At 53.6% G+C, this 16,555-nt stretch overlaps 1 protein-coding gene across 3 annotated transcripts in view; it reads left to right on the plus strand.

Moving 5' to 3' along the window:
* Positions 1 to 16,555, plus strand: part of ACACB (acetyl-CoA carboxylase beta) — a 185,135-nt gene that overhangs the window by 99,742 nt on the left and 68,838 nt on the right. For all 3 annotated transcript variants that reach the window (XM_044275356.1, XM_044275357.1, XM_044275358.1), the window contains one exon: positions 1,264 to 1,352. In XM_044275356.1, the coding sequence (XP_044131291.1) occupies positions 1,264 to 1,352 (89 nt within the window). The remainder of the gene's footprint in view (positions 1 to 1,263; positions 1,353 to 16,555) is intronic.

The raw sequence follows: 16,555 nt of genomic DNA on the forward strand, positions 1-16,555 counted from the left end.
AGCAGTGGCTCCATACTATTGGTACCGTTTAAGTTATCTTTGTATATCGTCACCTCTGACAGGAATAAATAGGGTTGCTGGGTCCTACATCGACCCTAGTGTGCCCTAACCAGGCTAGTATACCCTGATGACCTCTTAATACGGAGTCATCGCCCTGAAAAGAGCAGCCCCGTCTGGAACCTTCCCCTACTCTCAAGGCCCTGGACAGCCCGACCACTATGCGTATGATACGCTTGCTGGGGGGCAAAATAAAATGCTATGGAGTAGTGTTAAAATATTGGTTCAATTTTCTTTGTTTGTATTTTGGCACTACTCCATAGCATTTTATTTTGCCCCCCAGCTAGCGTATCTACGCATAGTGGGAGGGCTGTCCAGGGCCTTGAGAGTAGGGGAAGGTTCCGGACGGGGCTGCACTTTTCAGGGCGATGACTCTGTATTAAGAGGTCATCAGGGTATACTAGCCTGGTTAGGGCACACTAGGGTTGATGTAGGACCCAGCACCCCTATTTATACCTGTCAGAGGTGACGATATGCAAAGATAACTTCAACTGTACCAATAGGATGGAGCCACTGCTCATCGAACTTGGCCCAGATCTTCGTCTACCCTGTGCAGAATCAATGGACCGATTAAGATGTATCCATATTCTACCAGTCCACCCTACATCCCCTTTTTAGGATGATTTATTTGAGTGTATATATTCTGTGTATTAATTTTTGTTTGTTTGTTTTTTTCGGATTGGAGCTTCGTGTTTCAGGGGATTTTCGTATCTCCCTTCCCAATTTTATCTATGTTTTATGAGTTACTACTGCTCCCCCTTCATATACATTGATAACTTTTGCACATCTTTAAACAGGACACTTTTTTTTAAACATATTATTTATTTTTTTATAAATGTAAGTAGGGCATACAATGAAAGCAAATGTTATTCCACCTTTAGGACACCCCACCTACTGGTGTGATATTGCACCTTGTTTGTGTGACATTTGGAGTGAAAAACATTAACATATCTAATCACACTCTCGTTCCAACCCAGTTTTGAAAACTGGAGTGACGAGTGGAAACATGCAAAATGTCACAAAATGTTTGCGCAAATAAGCCCAAAAAGTTGCAAATCCCTATTTGCCAGAATTCTGGAGTGCAGGTCTAGATAGATTCCCCCCTCCCCCAATGGTCTTTATATAAAACTTGTTAGGTTGCTCCGCATCAAATCTCCCATAAAACCACCCTCCGCTTCCATACTAGACTTCTTTATTTTTTAACAGGTACCGTAGCGGAATTCGTGGCTATATGAAGTCAGTTGTGCTTGATTTACTAAGAAAATACCTACAGGTTGAAACACAATTCCAACACGGTGAGTTGTGCATTTTTTCTCCTCATTGGCTCTATTTGAAAATAATATTTTTCCATGGTAATATGTTCTAGCGATACTCTAAATATACTCTTGTAAAGGTGGAATTTATACATTTTTATGCTCCTCAAATAATAAACCAGAATTATAGCAGATCCTAAGGCTACTTCTTGCAAGCATGCTGCGGATTGTGTCCGACCGATTCTCCGCTTGTCTGCCGGAATGTGTACAGATCTCCTCCGGATTCCTTTCTACTTAATGGGACCAGCCGACATTCCATTTGCATCCAGCAGTCCCAGATCTGGTGAATTCTGGGAGGCTGTTCTATGCCGGAAACAGTCTTCTGGAATTCACACCAGCAGTGTAAAAATAATTTAACAGATATATCCAATAATGGCTTTATCTTTCAGCAAGTATTTATAGGGTCATTTATCAAACCAGTGTAAAGTAGAACTGGCTTAGTTGCCCATAGCAACCAATGGAATCCCACCTTTCATTTCGTACATTTCCTTGGTTATGGGTAACTAAGCCAGTTCTACTTTACACCAGTTTGAGAAATGACCACATTAGTGTCCGTGTCCACTTAAGACTGTGAACACTTTAGGTGTAAATGTTTATCGTTGCCCTTTACTCATTTTGGGCTAAAAAACATTTCTTCAGTTTTATTTTTCTCTCGTTAACATTGAATCCATCAGGGAGCTGCTCTGATGGCTAAATCTGTAGCCCTTATCTTTCCTTTCCTGCAAGCCTTTAGAGTTGGAGTCAAAGCTAGTTTTGTAAACTGAAAGCGGGTTGCTGGTGGCTCACCTGGCCAATAACAGTGTGTAGGTGCTCTAGGTTTGACTGATTTCACCCAATCAGGAAGGAAGAATATGCAATAAAATGTATGTGGAAAACCGGCATTATTCACCTCGTAGTACACTACAAAGAGCAATGTAGACAAGTTGATGGGAAAAAATATGTATGTATTAGGCTAGTTTCACACTTGCGGCAGGAGGGATCCGACAGGCTGTTCACCATGTCGGATCCGTCCTGCGGCTATTTCGCCGTGCCCGCGGACTGCCGCTCCGTCCCCATTGACTATAATGGGGATGGGGGTGGAGCTCCGTCGCAGCACGGCGGTGCACGGAGAAAGGCCGCCGGACTAAAAAGCCTGACATGCAGTAATTTTAGTCCGGCGGCCTTTCTCCGTGCAGCGCTGTGCTGCGCCGGAGCTGCGCCCCCGTCCCCATTATAGTCAATGGGGACGGAGCGGCGGTCCGCGGGCACGGCGAAATAGCCGCAGGACAGATCCGACATGGTGAACAGCCTGTCGGATCCGTCCTGCCGCAAGTGTGAAAGTGCCCTTAAGTATCAATATCACTAATAAGATGTTAATAATTTAATGGGGGGGGGGAATTGTGTGCATAAATTCGATTTTAAAATGTAGTGATCAGTGATAGTGATCACCTAAAAAGCATGATAGTTGGAGGATTAACCAACACGATGGAAAATAAAAAGTTAAAAATGAGGGGTAAAAAATATATAAATATATAAATGCACTTGCAATAGTGGGGGTACTATGATCACATGGGATACCTACCCAGAGTGACAGCAAATTATTGAAGGTGAACTCTGTGCTGAATGACTATACCTGTACCCCCACTATTGCAAGTGCATTTATATATTTATATATTTTTTACCCCACATTTTTTACTTTTCACTTCCATCGTGTTGGTTAATCCTCCAACTATCATTAACCTTCGTAGGAATTTAGAAACGTTTAAAATGTTAATCATAAATATATTTCTCGCCCAGTTTCCTTGGGGGACACAGAAGACCTTGGGTATAGCTCATCTCCATAGGAGGCGTGACACTAAGTGAAAACTGTTAAGCCCCTCCTCCACAGCTATACCCTCAGCCTGGAGAGAGACTGACAGTTTTTGCTTAGTGTCCAAGGAGGCAAGACACTCCCTGCTCTGCAGGGCTGTTTTCTCCTTGTTTTAATTTTTGATTTTTACTTTTTTCTTTTCTTTTTGTTCCAGAACATCAGGGACAACAGAGACGCACTAGACCTCTCTGTTTCTCCCGGGGTCGAGCTGCGCCAGTGCCGGTCATCCGCACTGCTGCCTCCCCCACAGAAGGCAAGGTGGACCAGGGCAGCCCAGCTCCCCTGCATCCCGCCAGCGCAAGGGTCGCCCGCACGCCAAGTCCCTCTTCCAGCATCCTGCCACTACGGTGCCAGTAGCTGAAGGGGCGACCCTGCTGGAACTGACCGAGGGTGAAGACGGCTGTGGTAATAGAGAGGCTTCTCCAGCCCTACTTCCCCCCCCCCCCCCCTTTCTCCTGCGTGCTGGACCCCCATACTGGGGCCTCTGGGTGCTGCAGGGCGGCAATCTGTTCCCTGCTCCCTCCCCTTCTGACCTCCATCAGAATAGGTTCAGCCGCATTGCCCCCTTCTTCCCTTGGGGGGGCGGCGTCCGGTCACCTGAGGGCCGGATCGTGCCCGCGGTTGATCATTCATCTGCCTGCCGTTATCTCTGTGCATTAGGCCTTGCACACAGGGCGCTTTGTCATAGAGTGCCAGCTCTTCGTCAGGGGCTGCTCGAAGGGGCAGGGTTGCGGGGTGGCATTCCTTACCAGGTGCGCTGTTCAGGGCCTGGGGCCCGTTCCTGACGGCAGGGGTGTAAGGCCTCGCCTCCGGTCCGCGGGGTGGGCTCCTGTGGCCGGCATGTACAATCCGGCCGGGCGCTGCAAATTTTGGCACAGGTTTTTGAGCCTGCTGGGCCGCACCTCCGGCACTCCTTTCCGGGCCCCTGACTCTTCCGGCCCGCGGGGTGGGCCCCCGCGGCCGGCATGGGACTTCTGAGCAATGCTCTAACTGGCCCCGGCCGACCGTCATTGCATTCCGGTCGGCCGGGCGTCACAAATTCTGGCCCAGGCCTCGCGGCCTGCTGGGCCGCAGTTTCGGCGCTCCATCTGGGCCCCTGACTCTTCCGGCCGCGGGGTGGGCTCCCGCGCCCGGTGTGTAATGCGCCACTCTGGCTCGGGTCCCGGCCGGTACATTGAACACTGTGCGGCCTCGGGCGCCGCAAAAATTTAGGCCTCGGCCTACTAGGCCGCAAAATTCCGGCCTCTGTTGGAGGGGAATTCTTCCCGCCGGGAGGTCCCCCCGCCCCCAGGGGATCGCAGCACCGCCCCCAGGCCGCATCCTTTAACCCTTTGGCTACTGGCCGGCTCCCAATGGGACTGTTTGGCTGGCCCTCCTTTCCTCAGAGAGGCTGTGCCCCTGTATGGTGTCCCCCTGCCTGCCTCAGGGAGGCTGTGTTATCATTATAAGAAATGGATGAATAACGGAGTAGTTTCTTGTGGGCTGCGCAGGACGCGGCAGCCTCGTCTCAGTAGTGCTGCCTGTATGCATGCCCCCCTTCCTATGAGCGGCATGTAGCACTCCCTTGCTGCGGCTCTGGCTAGGTGCATGTTCTCCTTTTATAGGCAGAATTCGTCACCCTCTCCAGTTGTGGTGCCTGCCATGACTCTCCTTCCTAGGTTGGATACGGCACTCTCCCTGGCTGCGGGCTGGCCTTGTGCATGACCCCCTTAGGCGGAATACTGCACCCTCACCAGATTCGGTGCGGGCCATGTGCACAACCCCCTTCCATAGGTGGAACGCTGCACTTTCCCTGGATTCGCTGCCGGCCATGTGCATGACCTCCTTCCATAGGCGGAGTGCTGCACCCTCACTGGATTCGCTGCCGGCCATGTGCACGACCTCCTTCCATAGGCGGAACGCTGCACTTTCCCTGGATTCGCTGCCGGCCATGTGCATGGCCCCCTTCCATTAGCGGAATACTGTACTCTCACCGTGTGCGGTGCTGGCCAGGTACACGACCACCTTCTGCAGGCAGAACGCAGTACTATCGCTGGATTGGATTCACTACCGGCCATGTGCATGACCACCTTCCATTGGCGGTATGCTGCACTCTCATTGGCTTCACTGCCGATCTTGGGTATGCCTCCTTCCCTCAGGCGGCATATATACACTCTCACTGACTGGGGTTGTTTCTCTCGCCGGTAAGTTGCTGGCCATGTGCATGACCCCCTTCCATGGCGGGGTGCTTGCGCTCTCGCTGGATCCGTTTTCAGCCATGTGCATGACCCCCCCTCCTTCCATGGGCGGTGTGCTGCACTCTCACTGGATTCGCTGCCGGCCATGGGCATGCCTCCTTGCCGCGGGCGGCATGCATACACTCTCGCTGACTGGGGTTGTTCTCTCACCAGCACATTGCTGGCCTTGTGCATGACCCCCATCCTTGGCTGTGTGCTCGCACTCTCCCTGGTTGCGATGCTGACCATGTGCATGTTCCCCCCCCCCCTTTCGGGGCGGCATCCTGCACTCTCGCCGGATACGATGGCCTCTAGCAGGGGTGGAATGCTTGCACTCCCATTGGATACGGTACTGGCCTTGTGCATGACCGCCCCTCGTTCCATGGGCGGACTTTTGCACGCTCACGTGATTCACAGCTGTCCTTGTCTGTGCTGTGCTGGACTGGTACTTGTCCCCATTCATTGGCGGAGTAGTTGCACTCTCACGAAATTTGGTGTTGGGTGGATTATTGCACAATCATTTGATGCTAGGATAACCCTGTGCATGTCCCCCTTTTCACTAGGTGGACCTCCTACGTTCCTGTTGGATACCGTGCGGCCATGTGCATGACCCCCGTCTAGGCGGAATATGGTCTGTCCTGCTTCTCTGAAGTGGGTACTGGCCTTGGGCGTCGCCCCCTTTTTGGGGCGGGCCTTGCGCTCTTGCCGACTGCGGTGTTTGCCAGGTACATTCCCCCTTTTCTGGGCGGACTGCTTACGTTCGGTCGCATGCCGTACTAGTCTTGTGCGGACTCCCCTTTCGGTTGCACTTTGCTCTTCTGTGGATACTGGGACTCTGTGACTGTCCCTCTTCGCTGAGTGACTTTTTGCAGTGAGCGGACGTTCTGTGCGCTCTGTGCGTTGTTTGGGCCGTGTATGCCTTTTCCTCCTGTAGGTGGTTGGCCTTCTCACTGCTTTCGGGGCTGCTCGAACGTGTGCCTCCCTTCCTTGCCGCTAGCCTTGCACGCTCTGAAGAGATCATTCTATCCACCTGTTCCGGATGGGCCCTACTTGCCGTCTACTGCACTGAGCTGGGTGGTACTCGTTCTATAGTTTGGATTGTATATTGCGGTCCCGTTGTGACGGTGTCCACCATGTTCGTTGGCCCTTCCACCTGGGTTGTGTTTGTGGTTCCTAGAGGCGTACCCATTCGTCCTCCCGCAGCATTGCTTCCCTGTGTAAGCGGTCACATGGTCAAGAGTGCTGTTCGCAGTGCCCCTCGGATTCTACATTGACTCTGGCGGGACTACGGTTCCCTCGCCTACTACCATTTTCTCCTCTTCGGATGCAGTGTGGTATGTGTCCTTCCTATTGGCGCCCTCTGCGCTTCAGTCTGATCTGCTACCAGGTTCGGGACGTTCTTCTCGGGAAGGTCACTCAGCTTCTCTTGGGTGCTCGATTTCCCGGGTCCGAAGGACCTCCACTTTGGGTTCTTCAGGGTGTTCGCCTTCTGCGAGGTGGTGAGCTGGACGTTTCACAGAGTAGCAGGGGTTCTGCTCTTGAGCTGTCCTATGGCTTCCCTGTTGCCCACTCCTCCTTTCGATTGGAGGGTGTTTTGCCGGCCTCTGTCTCGATTGCTTTTTCTCGCCGGCTCTGTTTTGTCTCCCGCTCGGGGCATATCACTCCGATTGTGGCTTCTGCCTCTGGGGAGCGCATGGTTGTTCACTTGGATGGTTCCGGTGTTCCTTGTGGTCTCATACCGTCTCCCTCGTTCTCACTGGCAGTACTAGCTGTTTCCGGGTCTACCGCGTTCTGTCCTCTCGCTGGGTGCAGATTGCGTTTTTTCCATTCTGGGTAATGGTCCTGCTGTGAACTTACCTTCTGGGTACCTGGGAGGACTACCCTTCGGTCGAGATTGTCCTTGGATCTCCCGCGCCGAGACTGTAGAACACCTTCCTTGGTGACTGCGTCGACATGGAATTTAGCCTGTTGGGTCCTGGCATCTGTCTGATGCTGGGTGGACCCTTTCAGTTCCTTCCGTCTGTCCTTCTGCTACCCCACTCCGGGTGGATGCGGGACGACGTTGCTCGGGGGCGACGGGATCGGTTTTGCCGACCCTTCGGCCCATGTTACTGGTCTGCGCCTGATCACATTGGGTTTTCTCCCGCTCGCCCAAGCGGTTCCAGCGGGCACGCTAGTCGTCGCTCCTGGCTGTGCTTTGTCCAGGGTCTGTTGTAGGACTTAGGTTTTTTTTGCCTGGGGTTCTGTGGGAAGCTGGGGTTCCCCCACTGTGTCATTCTTTCTCCATGGTTCTGTCTTTCTCCAGTCCGGCCTGGACCTGGGACTGGGACTCTGTTGCTTGGCATGTCAAGTGTCGGCGCTGTCCTTCCTCTTTCAGCATTCCCCAGCCCTCTGGGCCTGTCATGACCTCCTTCCTTGGAGCGGCTCTTGGTTTCCTTTGTACGGCCCTCCGGTACCGCCCTGGGGACTACATACTGGGCTCTTGGCGCTCCAATCTTTCCCTTGGAGCCGTTACAGAGGTTCTCTCTACTCCTTCTGTCCTGTACGGTTGTGTTTCCGTAGCCATCGTGTCTGACGGGTGTCTGAGTGGCGGCCCTTCTTGTTCCGAGTCTTATGTCTTTCCTCGGGACGGGGCTGTTCTCCATCCCGTCTTTTCCTTCCTTCTGAAGGTGGTGTTTGTCTTCCCCGGGAACGGACACTTCACCGGTTGGAAGTTGTTTGGGCCTTTACAGTTTGTACTTGGCGATCTCCGACTCTTGTCGACGTTCGGTCTCTTGTGTTTCTGGAGGTCCGCGCACGGGGTTGACGGCCTCCAAGGGTGCCTTTCCTCCGCTTTCTCAGAGTGGCTATTGCTGTGGTTGCCGCACCAGGGGCAGGGTTATGCTTTTGGTGTTACTGTTCCTTTCACCAGAGCGGTCGGTGCCTCCATTTTTGCAAGGCGGTCACTGTCTTCCTTGCACTCCTTACCGAGTTATTCGAGGTGCATGCTCGGGCTTCGGCGGCTGCTGCCTTGGGCCGCCTGGTCTGCAGGCGGCGGTTTCTTGATGCCTTCGGGTGCTTCGCCTTGGTGCTGTGGTCCCTCCCCTCTTGGACTGCTATTGAACGTCCCAAGGTCTTCTGTGTCCCCCAAGGAAACTGGGCGAGAAAACGAGATTTTTGTATAACTTACCAGTAAAATCTCTTTCTCGCTCTTTCCTTGGGGGACACAGCACCCACCCATTCGTTGTTTTTTCTCTGCAAGGTTTCCGAGTTTGTTTTACCCGTTGGGTAGTTGGCTTGTTGTTTCCACTTGTTTGGCTTTGCCTTTTCTCACTACTTGGACACGCAACTGGCAGTCTCTCTCTCCAGGCTGAGGGTATAGCTGTGGAGGAGGGGCTTAACAGTTTTCACTTAGTGTCACGCCTCCTATGGAGATGAGCTATACCCAAGGTCTTCTGTGTCCCCCAAGGAAAGAGCGAGAAAGAGATTTTACTGGTAAGTTATACAAAAATCTCGTTTTTATCTTCTATCAATCTAAGGCCCTTAATCAAAACTGATGATAAGCAGGGTGTTCAAGTAGTGATAGAAAATCAGTTCTCACCATTTCTGTGTTCTCCCTTCTCCTTATACTATAAACAGTGATGAGCATGGTGTTCTAGTGGTGATAGGAGAGGAGAGAACTGATTATCTGTCTTTATACTATAAACAGTGATGAGCAGAGTTTTTTTTTATGTTTCTTTTATTCCCATTTAGACTTGCACTTAAAGGGGTTCTGCACTTTCAATTAACTGATGATCTATCCTCTGGATAGATCATCAGCTTCTGATCGGCGGGGGTCCGACACCCAGGACCTCTGCCGATCAGCTGTTTGAGAAGGCAGCGGCGCTCCAGCAGCGCCGCGGCCTTCTCACTGTTTACCGCCGGGCCGCCCGCCCACTGACGTCACGACTTGTATCAACTACAGTGGGCGCTGCTGAGCTCTGTTCACTTGAATGGAGCTTAGCCGCGCCCACTGTAGTTGATACAAGTCGTGACGTCAGTGGGCGGGCGGCCTGGCGGTAAACAGTGAGAAGGCCGCGGCGCTCCTGGAGCGCCGCTGCCTTCTCAAACAGCTGATCGGCGGGGGTCCCGGGTGTCGGACCCCCGCCGATCAGAAGCTGATGATCTATCCAGAGGATAGATCATCAGTTAATTGAAAGTGCAGAACCCCTTTAATTCTTGCATTTCCATGACATACATGTAGTAATTGTACAAAATCTATGTGTATACGTGTTTTTTTCCCCAGTTATTAACTGCACAGTGCATTACAGTTCCATATTATTAAGTGTATATGTGGGGGTTTTTTCATTTACTAAATGCACAGTGCATTACGTATTTACTTAAAACATTTCTGGAATTTCAGAAATTGTATTCCAATAAATATATTTTATGTTCTATATACAGTGCCTTGCAAAAGTATTCACCCCTTTTTGACTTTTTTCGTATTCTGTTACATTACAGACTTAAGTTCAATGTTTTGTTAATCTGAATTTTATGTGATGGATCAGAACACAAGTCTAAGTTGGTGAAGTGAAATGAGAAAAATATATAAATAAAACTATTGTTTAGAAATGGAAAACAGAAAATTGGCATGTGCGTATGTTTTCACCCCCTTTGTTAGGAAGTCCATAAAAAGCTCTGGTGCAATCAATTACTTCAGAAGTCACACCTGTGTGCAATCTAATTGTCACACGATCTGTCATTACATATACACACCTTTTTTGAAAGGCCCCAGAGGCTGCCACACCTAAGCAAGAGGCATCACTAACGAAACACTGCCATGAAGACCAAGGAACTCTCCAAACAAGTAAGGGACACTGTTGTTGAAAAGTACAAGCACGGCTGGCTCCAGGTTTATGTGGGCCCTTGGGCCCCCTTGAGGCATTTTTTTTATTTACATGTCCCCCTGTGGCTCCCACACGGTATAAAGACCCCCAGTGGCCCCTATACAGTAAAATGACCACTAGTGGCACTTCACACAGTATAATGACCCCCAATCCCCCCCCCATACTGTATACACCCCCCAGTGGCCCCACACACAGTATAATGACCCCACAGTGGCCCTCCATTCAGAATAATGACCCCTAGGCGCCCCCACACTGGGGGTTATACTGTATGGAGGGGGCACTGGGGGTCATTATATTGAATGGGAGCTCTGGTGGTAATTATACTAAATGGAGGGTCATGGGGGATCATTATACTAAATGGGGGGCACTGGGGGTCATTATATTGTGTAAGGGGCCCTCACAGTGTAATGACCCCCCATTCACATACCTAGAATTGCTGGAGCACAGAGGAGCTGGCGGTCCTGTCATTCACTAACCGCAGCTCCCTGTGCTCCTTCTCTCCTCAGGCCAGCTGCAGCAGTAAGACACACGTCATGACGTCACCCCTGGGCCGGGCCTGGAGGAGAAAAGGAGATGTGCAGTGATGTAGCTAGAACTGATGGGCTCCACAGAGTCGAGTAAAAAAAATGGATTTTTTGTACTCACCGTAAAATCCTTTTCTCGTAGTAGGCATTGGGGGACACAGCACCATGGTTATATGCCCAGCTGCCACTAGGAGGCTGACACTAGAAACAAAAAAGTGTTGGCTCCACCCAGGTGGGCTATACCCCTCTGCCAGAGCCGAAAGAAACCAGTCAGTACAAAAGCAGTAGGAACGTCACACCTGAACCAAAAAGGAAACTGAACGCCAACAAGTCTTGAACTGGGGAAACCCGACGACCACAAAAACGTCGGGACCACAAACAAGAAAAAACTCAAAAAGGGTGGGATCTGTGTCCCCCAATGCCTACTACGAGAAAAGGATTTTACGGGGAGTACAAAAAATCTATTTTTCTCGTGCATGGCATTGGGGGACACAGCACCATGGGACGTCCCAAAGCAGTCCCTGAGGGAGGGAAGAAGAACGCCATGTCGCCAATCTAAAGTACAGCTGCTTGTAGAACCTTGCGCCCCAGGCTGGTGTCAGCAGAAGCCAGGGAATGAATATGGTAAAACTTAGAGAAAGTGTGAACTGACGCCCAGGTGGCGGCCCAGCAAACCTGGGAAGCAGATGCCTGATGGCGCACCGCCCAGGAAGCCCCAACTGCCCTAGTCGAATGAGTGGTCAACCTGGAAGGGGGAGCACGGCCCTTCGCGACATAGGCCTCCTTGACAGCCGACCGAACCCAGCGAGAGATAGTGGCCTTGGAGGCAGGAAAACCCTTCCGAGGGTCCACCGGGACCACGAAAAGAGAGTCCGAACGATGGAAGGGTTTCTCCCTAGGGTGAGAAGGATTAGGGCAGAAGGAAGGAAGGACAATCTCCTCATTGATATGAAACGAGGAGACCACCTTTGGTAGAAAAGAGGAAACGGGACGCAACACCACCTTGTCCTGATGGAACACCAGGAAGGGCGAACGGCAAGAAAGCGCCGCCAGTTCGGAGACCCGGCGGATGGAGGTGGAGGCCACCTTAAACGAGACAAACGACAGAGAGATCTCTGCCAAAGGGTGAAGACTGAAGGGCGTCGAGGACGAGATTCAGGTCCCACGGCTCCACAGGAAAACAAAAGAGAGGGGCTCAGCGAGCGACACCCTGTAGAAAAGTCCTAACCTGAGCCCGCGAGGCCACAGGACACTGGAAGAGGAGAGAGAGGGCCGAAATTTCCCCCTGAGAGAAGCCAGGCGAAGACCCTTCTCAAAACCGGCCTGAAGGAAGGCCAGAATGTTAGGGACAGAGAAACAGAGGGGGCGAAAACGCCCAGACTCGCACCAGACAAAATACGCTCTCCAGGTCCGGTAGTAAATACGGGCTGACTGGGGTTTGCGAGCGTGAAGCATCGTCTGAATGACCGATTCGGAGAGGCCACGGGACTTCAGGACCGCGGTCTCAACAGCCACGCCGTCAAACGAAGCTGAGGTAAATTTGGGTGGAACAGAGGGCCCTGCGAAAGGAGATCGTGGTGCAGAGGAAGTCGCCACGGAACGTCGGCGAGCAGAAACGCTAGATCTGTGTACCACGCTCTGCGGGGCCAATCCGGAGCCACCAGGATCGCCGGAACACGGGCTGCCTTGAGACGCTTGAGCACTCGGGGCAGGAGAGGAATGGGGGGGGAAAGGTACAGAAGGTCTAACTGAGACCAAAGCAGAACTAGGGCGTCGACCGCGAGAGCCTGAGGGTCCCTGGACCGCGCGTCATAGCGCAGAAGCCTGTGGTTGAGGTGTGACGCGAAGAGATCCACGTCCGGAATTCCCCATCGGTGACAAAGTTGAAGGAACACCTCTGGGTGGAGAGACCATTCGCCCGGGTCGACGAGCTGACGACTGAGGAAGTCTGCCGCCCAGTTGTCGACCCCGGGAATGTGTACGGCGGAGAGGACGGGAACGTGCTTCTCCGCCCACCGCAGGATATGGGAGGCTTCCTGCAAGGCCATCACACTCCTTGTGCCCCCTTGGTGGTTCAGATAAGCCACGGCGGTAATATTGTCTGTCTGAACCCGGATCGGGAGACCGCGGAGACGTGGGGTCCAGTGAGAAAGTGCCAGGAAAATTGCCCTGAGTTCGAGAACATTGATCTGCAGGGAGGACTCCTGAGCAGACCAAAGACCCTGGACCATGAGAGACTCGAAGACCGCTCCCCAACCCGAGAGGCTGGCGTCCGTTGTGATCACCCGCCAACTGGGGGGGAGAAAGGACCGGCCCAGGGACACCGTCCGAGGAAGTAGCCACGAGGAAAGGTCCTGGCGAAGCTGGGGGGGGACGACGACGAGTAAGGCAATCGAGGCCTGCCGGGAACTTGTCCCACCTGGATAGGATGAACAACTGAAGGTCCCGGGAGTGGAATTGGGAATAGGGAATGGCTTCGAATGAGGCCACCATCCTCCCCAGGACGCGCATACACGTCCTGATGGTCAGAGAGGATGGGCCGCGGAGATGATTCACCCCCGCCTGAAGAGAGGCAATCTTCTCTGGGGGAAGGAACACCCGCCCGAAGCGAGTGTAGAAGATCATGCCCAGAAAGGGCATCCTCAGGCATGGGATGAGGGAGGACTTGGAGTGGTTGATGAGCCACCCGAACTGGGCAAGAGCTGAGTGGGTGATGCTCAGGCTGGACAGGTTGTCCTCCAACGACGAGGCCCGAATCAGAAGGTCGTCCAGGTAAGGTACCAAGGCACCCCCCTGGCACGGAGAAGGGCCACAAGAGGTGCTAACACCTTGGTGAAAACCCTCGGAGCGGAGGCCAGGCCGAAGGGCAGGGCTACAAATTGGAAATGAAGAGAAGCTACCGCAAAGCGAAGGAACTTTTGATGGGAGTGGGCAATGGGGACGTGCAGATAGGTGTCCTGAATGTTGATGGACAACAGGAGCTCGTCCGACTCCAAGGAGGCGATCACGGACCAGAGGGATTCCATGCGAAAATGACGGACCCCGACGAAGTGATTCAGCGCCTTCAGGTCCAGGATAGGACGGAGCGAACCGTCCATCTTGGGAACAGTGAACAGGTTCGAGTAGAAACCCCGAAAACGTTCTGACTCTGGAACCAGAACGATGACCCCTAGAGATCGCAGGGAACGAATGGGCCTGAAAAAAATCGTCTGCCCCGGCGGGAGACCAGGGGGGCGACGTCAGGAAGAACCGTCCGGGCGGAAGATCGGAAAATTCGATCATGTATACGGAGGAGACCACCTCGAGAACCCAAGCGTCTTCCACACTTGCTTGCCAGACATTCTGAAAGGCGAGCAGGCGCCCCCCCCACCTTGACCGAGGCTGAGTCATGCGGAAGGAGGCTTAGTGGACTGGGGGCGAGCAGGTTTGGGCTTGGCATGCCAGGAGGGCTTGGCCTTAAAGGAAGGCCTGGAGGTCTTCTTGTCAGATCGGGCAGGGGGGGCCCGAAAGGACTGCACCCGAGAGGACGACCCAGGGAAGCGACGGCGGCGAGGCTGATTCTGGGGAAGAAGAGAACTCTTACCGCCAGTGGCCTCCGAGATGAGCTCCTCCAAACGCTTCCCACCGAGAAAGGGAAGGGAAATTAGAGCCTTCTTGGAGGCGGAATCTGCCGCCCAAGAACGAAGCCAGATGGTGCGGTGGATGGCCACAGAGTTAGCGGCCGGAGCGGCGGGAGCGGCGGGCCGATTCCATAGAGGCATCGCAAAGAAACTTGGACGCCTGGTAAATTTGAGAGGCAAGCACTGCCAGATCCCCCTGATCCGAGTCTGGAGGTAAGGCACGGACAAGCTGTTTTGCCCAGATAGCGCAGGCCTTAGCCACCCAGGAGGCGGCAAACGCAGGACGGATGGCGGCACCCGCTGCTACGAAAACAGACTTGGCCAAGGAGTCGACCCGTTTGTCAGCGGGATCCGACAAGGAAGCCGCGTCAGCCAGGGGAAGGGTAGTAGCTTTCGCCAGGCGAGCAACCTGAGGGTCTACCTGAGAAGGAACCGTCCAGAGATTGACACATTCCTCAGAAAAAGGATAAGGTACATCAGAGGCCTTGGTAAGATGAAGGCGCAGATCAGGGTGACGCCACTCCTTAGCGAGAAGTGCGTCCAGATCCTCGTGATTAGGGAAGACCACAGTGGACCGTCTAGAACGGCGGAAGGACACCGACTCCAGAGAGGAGGAAGAAGGAACGTCCTGCACATGGAGCGCGTCCCGGACGGCCTTGATGTGATCCTGTATGGCCGCCGACATCGCCAAGCACCGCTCTGATTCAGAATCAGAAGCGGAGGAGTCTCCAGGAGCGGCGGAAGCGGCTGAAGTAGAAGTTTCACCCGACTCAGACCTAACCGGGGAGTGATCCGGGGTAGCTGAGGAGGAGTGGGACCCGGCTGAGACCGTACGAGGTCGCTTGCGTGCCAGAGCGAGAACGGGAGCTTTCGCCAGGCGCATCACCAGTGGGAGGGTCCCTGCCAGAGGCGGCCGCAATCTGGGCAGGCAGACGGTCCAAGGACTGCGCCAGGGATTGGGAGAGGCTGGCAAGGTTACCTATGGCTTGGGATAGGGTAGCAGCCCATTCCGGAAGAACTGACAAAGAGGGGGCCGCGGGGGCGGACTGTGGTTAAGGCACTGCACGCAGAGAGAAGTAGGCTGGCCGCATGGAAACTTCCTATTACACACGGAACAGGCATAATGAGTGGAAATGGCGGCGGGGGGAGTGGGGGCCCGACCAGAGGAAGACATGAGGGCGGATGGTGGAGCCTGCAAAGAAAAGAGTCAGCCAAAGGCTGCCTACCAGACCCAATGGTGCTGTGTCCCAGAGAACCGATCGCAGGGAAAAGCTGCAAGATGGCGAACAGTCAGAGTCTGCAGGCAGGAAGGAGCCGGCAGTCCAGAAGAAACACCCCCCCCCCCCAGCAGCCCGCGCTGGTGCTGGATTGGACGAAACAAGCGCCTCCCAGGGCACCACCCACAGAGGGGAGGGAGAGGAAAAAAGGCCCAGGAAGCAGGAGAAGGCGGAGACGGAGCTCCACCCCACGTGACCTGCGGCCTAGGCGGCAGAACAAAGCTGGGGCCTAGAGTGAAAAAATGCTGTCAGAAACGGGCGTCCGCGATCGCGGTGACGTCCGGAGGCGGCAGAAGCGGGGACACAGCGCCGATGCAGGGGGGCCCGGAAAGGCCAGGTAGGTGCAGAAGAAGAAGGCCCGTCAGTGCGGGAAGGACCCGATTATAATGAAAATCGGCCGTCTTAAAGGGCCAGGCCCCAGGAAAACATGCGCCCCCATGCAGGAGTCCCTGCCCAAAAATGAAACGCCAGATCTGCGTACCCCGGAGGGCCAGGCCACTAAGGGACTCAGGAAGGACAGGAGGGGGAAGGGAATACAGGATACTGCCATACTCACCTTCCGACGTCTTCAGACGCAGCAATGACCACCCCCTCGGCGGACTCAACATGGGAGCCGTGGGTCCGCCGGAATTCCACTGCAGAAGCAGATCAAGTGGGGACTGGGTGGCTGCCGGGTACGTGAGTACGCGCCCGCAGGGGGGCAACTAAAGTGGAGCACGATGGAGCCACCCCTGCAACCTGTAGATAAAAAAAGAGAAAAAATTAAAAACTAAATTAGCAGGATGACCTGCGAAATAAGAATAGCAGGTCATGTCTGCCTCCTACGGACACTAG

This window comes from Bufo gargarizans, chromosome 1, assembly GCF_014858855.1.
Source record: "Bufo gargarizans isolate SCDJY-AF-19 chromosome 1, ASM1485885v1, whole genome shotgun sequence".
NCBI classification, from domain to species: domain Eukaryota; kingdom Metazoa; phylum Chordata; class Amphibia; order Anura; family Bufonidae; genus Bufo; species Bufo gargarizans.